Source organism: Carlito syrichta, unplaced genomic scaffold (genome assembly GCF_000164805.1).
Source record: "Carlito syrichta isolate Samal-C Ts95f unplaced genomic scaffold, Tarsius_syrichta-2.0.1 Scaffold126806, whole genome shotgun sequence".
NCBI classification, from domain to species: Eukaryota; Metazoa; Chordata; class Mammalia; order Primates; family Tarsiidae; genus Carlito; species Carlito syrichta.
Window position 1 is genome coordinate 151,309 of NW_007070902.1, and position 5,289 is coordinate 156,597.

Here is a 5,289-nt window from a genome sequence, read left to right on the forward strand (position 1 = left end):
GGCCCCTGCACTCCAGTCTGGGCGACAGTGAGACTCCAACTTAAAAAAAAAAAAAAAGAAAGATTTGAGGTAGACGAGATCCCCAAAAGGGGTGGTACAGGAAGATGTGGGTATGGGGAAGTGCTCTCAGAGAGAGCAAAGAAGAGAATCTGGGGAACCCTGACACCCATAGCGGGGGTGGGGAAGACACAAGAGGGGTCAGTGGGAGACAACGATGAGTCTTTAGAAAAAAAAAGAATCTGTGGGGGAGGAAGCTGGAGAGAAATGGTACAAAATAGACAAACAGAGCAAGGAATAAGACCACATCACTGGCTGGGCCCAGTGGCTCACACTTATAATCCCAGCACTTTGGGAGGCCGAGGTGAGAGGAATGCCTGAGCCCACGGGTTTGAGCCCAGTCTGAGCAACTTGGCAAGACCTCATCCCTATAATAAATCAAAAATTAGCCAGGCATGGTAGCGCACGCCTGTAGTTCTGGCTACTTGGAAGGCTGAGGTGGAAGGATTGCCTGAGCCCAGCAGGTTGAGGCTGCCGTGGCTGTGAGCATGCCACTGTACTTCAGCCTGGGTGACAGAGTGAGACTCTGACTCAAAAAAACCACGTCACTGGATTACACTTGTGTAACTTCAGTTCCGACTGAGAACTTCCTGAAAGCTTGCCAATTCCAGGAAGACTACAGTGTTTAATCCCGCTCTTTTCTAGCCACTCTCCTTTCATTCACCCATTCATTCCAACAAATACTGAGTACCACTTGTATGTGGGCACTAAGGATACAATAAAAAGCAAACGAAAATGAGGTGCTTAGATTACAGTGGAAGAGAGAGACTTTGATCAACTACTCACACTGATGATGAAGGTAGAATAAGATAAAATCACCACCACAATGAATGCTATGAAAGATAGTCATATGAAGTTTCCAGATAGTCTAAGAGGAGGATCTGACTGAGTCAGGAACTGCTGAATTGTTAACTGCCCCCTCCTTTTAGCAGCATACACCATGCCTTCCTGATCAGATTATAAGTCCCATAGTACACACTGTTTTACTTTTAGACTGTCCATTTTATTTTGATACCTTCTCCAAGTGCCAGACACAATGCTATAAATAATGAATATTTTGCTGACTGGTATGCTTTATACCTATAGCTTGATACCTCAGATTTTGTTTATTAAAAAAAGGCCTTAGGCCAGGCGCAGTGGCTCAAGTCTGTAATCCCAGCACTTTGGGAGGCCAAGGCAAGAGGATTGCCTGAGTTCAGGGGTTCGAGGCAACTTACAATAAATCAAAAAATATAAGCTGGGCATGGTAGTGCACACCTATAGTTCCAGCTACGTGGAAGACTGAGGTTGAAGTTGCAGTGGCTGTGAGTGTGCCACTGCACTCTACAATAAATCAAAAAATATAAGCTGGGCGTGGTAGCTGAGTGTGCCACTGCACTCCAGCCTGGGCAAGAGTGAGACTCTGACTCCACAACAACAACAAAAAAAAGGCCTATTGTTAGGAAGAACTACAATTTTTTCTTTTTTTGAGTTGGGAGTCTCACTCTGTCATCCAGTCTGGAGTACAGTGGTGCAATAATGGCTCACTGCAGCCTCGACTTCCTGGGCTCAGGCCATCCTTCTGTTTCAGCCTCCCAAGTAGCTGGGACCACCACATCCGGTTAATTTTTAAATTTTTGTAAAGATGAGGTCTTGATATGTTTCCCATGCTGGTCTCGAACTCCTGGACTCAAGTGATCCTCACACCTCGGCCTCCCGAAGTGGTAGATCACAGGCATGAGCCACTGTGCCCGGCCCCCCAAAATTTTTAAAACTATCCTGTGATGGGCATTAAAGAGCCCAAAGCAAAGTGGAAGCCTTGCATGGGTTAGTCTAGTATCCTCTCCCTGCATCCCAAGCAATTACCTGGACAATGCTTAGGATGGTTCTCAAAGGGAAAACTAGAAAAAGCATGGAAGGACTGACATAAAACATTCTCACCTCTAGAAAGACACTCAAAATGTATACTCTACCAATAGAAAGCCCATGCTGTAATGTTATTTTTGCAAATAAAAAACAAAACAGTCATCATAAGACAATTGGCTATGACAGGAAAAACAGAGTTCAGCAGGAACAAGAAGCAGCTCACAACTACTTACATCACGAAACTGAACCTTCCCGAGTTCTCCTAATTCACTGACGCAACAATAAGCAGCTTCTGACTGTAGGAAAAGCTGGGCCAGTGTCATCTCCTCACTCCGGAAAAGCTCCCCCATGGTGGCAGAAGGTACCAGTCAACAAGTACTCCAAATTCTCTCCAACCTGAGGCAAAAGAGAAAATGTCATGACTTTGAAAATGACCAAGAGGGCTATATAAGCAAGTAACATCCAGTAAGCCTCTTTCATTTTGCATTTTCATTTCTTCCACCCCATGCTGACAGGTCTGTAACAACTGTTTTGACATCCTGCCGAGAACAACGGAAAGGAGGAATTGCAAAGGTAGTTACTGAATCCTGTCCAGCAGAGTGTCAGATGAAAAGTCACTTCCTTTGCCATCAACATCAGGATCAAATGACAATATTTTGGGCAAGTCAATACATAAGAATGTATCCAGATTAAAGACAGGAACTGGGAACCCCAAATAGCTCTTTAAATAGGCCTGACACAATATTATGAAGCAATGACATTCACATTCACATTTCTCAACTTTTTTTTGCTAGCGCAGAAAACAAACAGAAGAGACCTTGGTTACCCTCCCATAAAAAATGTCTGTCTTAGCCGGACTCGGTGGCTCATCCTATAATCCCGTGCCTTTGGGAGGCTGAGGTGAGTGGATTGCATGAGCCCGCGGGTTCGAGACCCACCTGGGCAGCGAGACCTCATCTCTACAATAAAATTAAATAATCAGCTGGGCGTGGTAGCGCATGCTTGTAATTCCGGCTACTCGGAAGGCTGAAGCGGAAGGATCGCTGGAGCCCAGCAGGTGAGGCTGCGGTGGCCGGGAGCGGCCACTGCACTCCAATCTGGGCAACCGAGTGAGACTCCAACTCAAAAAAAAAAAAAAAAAAATGTCTGTCTTGTGACTAGTTTCCTACTTTCAGTTGAAATGCCCATTTTAACAGCCCCAAGTTGCAGCACTATCCTAAAGCCATGGCTACATTAAAGGGTTGAACCCTCCAGACTCCTCAAAAACACCATTCCCCCCTTAAGGAATCCAAACAAATAACCATCATCTGAAAAAAAAGGAAGCAGCTTGCAAATTAAGCTCAATTTCAAATGAAGCATGACAGGAACACATTGTTAATGACAAAGCAGTTTTATCAAGCCACAGACAATAAGCCTTCCACCTCTGCAGCTTTCGGCATCTCATCCCCCACCTTCAAGACTAATTACATTCTTCCATCTGTCAAATCTCCTCGAGCATGAGCCAATAAAGGTTTCGTTTTAGGGCTGTCTTACTGTTGCCGGGCAGGAGAGACAATTGGCGCTATCAGTGGTCCTGAAACTGCAATTATTTATCTTCAATCAGCTGATGTAAGGCACAGACTGTCCAGTCTCTAAACTCAGCAAAACATACAGGATTTTTAGTGCCATAAGGGCATCCATATTCAGTATTGATAGGTGAGTCTGATACCAAAGGATCATTTATTCTTGTGGAAGGCTGGGAGACATTTTGAGAAATCTGAACGACATGCATTTGATGTTCAAGGCAGCAAAACAACACGCTCAGATATAGGTAAGGATTTCTTAAGAGATTATGTAGGCTGACTTTAGGATTTTGTAACCCTGAATCATCCAAATCAGCTGTTACCGGCACCACCCTTCCACAAGATCCCACAACCTCTAAACACATAAAATGATGCCTATTCAGCACAGTTCAGAGGCTGCCAACCATGACAGCCTCCTCTTGTTCTTTAACGATCACAAGTCTCCCTAGAATATCTCTACACCGCTGGGGCCAAACAGACAACTAACTAGGCCAAAGCAGTTCGGGGGCGGGGGTGAGTGTCACAAAACACGAAGAAACAGCCATTCTGCAAAAGATGAGTCCAAAGACAGCGCCCCCGCGTCCTGCCTGGAGGAATCCCACTACTGTCATCCAGTCCTCGCCTCCTAATAAGGCATTCACCTGCTTCATTTCCCGTCCACCCCGCGAGAAGCAGGGACACTCTGGGATCCCAGCACATCTACCTCCAGGGGTGGGAAGAGAGGGGGATCCCCAAATTGAGAGCCCCTTTAGCCCCCAAATAAATCCAGTAACCTTCGGTTCTTCAGATTGTCCCTTAAATGGGAATAAGGAATCGGGGCCTCCAAGGGGCAGCGAGCCTCCGGTTCCTCTGGCCAGTGGGGTGCCCTAGGAGGGGGTGAACCCCCATTTTTCTCCCGGATTTTTAAGAGCCCTGCTCATTCCTTTGACAATCGAGGGAGGCTATTAGGAGGATTTCCTGCGTCCCTCGAAGGTCATTCCCTGTCTCTGTACCTACAGCCCCCCGCTCACCTCCCGCCGCCGCCGCCACCACAGCAGCCACCTCAGCCAAGCCCACAGCCGCCGCGGCTCCGGGCAGCAGCGCCTCGACGTGCGTGCGTCCGCAGAGCCCCGCCCCCGCGCCGCCACAGGCCCCGCCCTCACAATGACCTCATCGCAGCCGGCCAATGGGGTGCGGCCTCGCCGGGGCTGTCGCATTGCGGAGTCACGAGGGGCGCGGGCGAGACCCGGCGCGCTGTCGCCATCTTGGTTCCTGGGCGTGGCTCCGACCGGGAAGGACGAGGGGGCGGGGCTGGAGGTGCAGGTGCTGGACGCGCTCGGTGCCTGCGTTTCTGACTCCCGTTTCGAAGCCTTATCCTTGGGGCAAGGTTGTGTCGGCTCTCTTTATTTTTATAGTCAAAGAATTTATGTTGATATGAATGTGGATTTAAAAAATAATATAAAACAAAGAATTCCCAGCTTTTTCTCCTGGAGGAAAACAGCATGGAGGAAGGGGACGCATCCTTATGAAATGACCTGGAACTGGAGGGAGCTTGAAAGAGCATTCGGTCCCGTCTTCTCTACACACACACGCACACACCCCTACCCTTTTCCCTTATTTTACAGATGAAGACGTTTGGGATCCAGACTGGGGAGCGACTTGCTTAAGGTGAATCCTGTAGCTTTAAACAAGGTCTCATTCACCTAAATACGGAAAGCCCCTCTTTAAAATGTACGTGATAGCCGGACTCGGTGGCTCAGCCTGTAATCCCGCGCCTTTGAGAGCCTGAGGTGAGTGGATTGCCTGAGCCCGCGGGTTCGAGACCCGCCTGGGCAGCGAGACCTCA

At 48.0% G+C, this 5,289-nt stretch overlaps 1 protein-coding gene across 4 annotated transcripts in view; it reads right to left on the reverse strand.

Moving 5' to 3' along the window:
* The window catches only part of ATP6V0A1 (ATPase H+ transporting V0 subunit a1), a 78,892-nt gene extending 74,283 nt beyond the window's left edge, over nucleotides 1–4,609 (reverse strand). For 3 of the 4 annotated variants that reach the window (XM_008048830.2, XM_021707910.1, XM_021707909.1), the window contains exons 1-2: nucleotides 4,475–4,609; nucleotides 2,136–2,298 (exon numbers count right to left, since the gene is read on the reverse strand). In XM_008048830.2, coding sequence (XP_008047021.1) covers nucleotides 2,136–2,252 — 117 coding nt within the window. In that variant the 5' untranslated portion in view covers nucleotides 2,253–2,298; nucleotides 4,475–4,609. The remainder of the gene's footprint in view (nucleotides 1–2,135; nucleotides 2,299–4,474) is intronic. The other variant, XM_008048833.2, reaches the window with a different exon arrangement.
* Nucleotides 4,610–5,289: the final 680 nt, after the last annotated feature.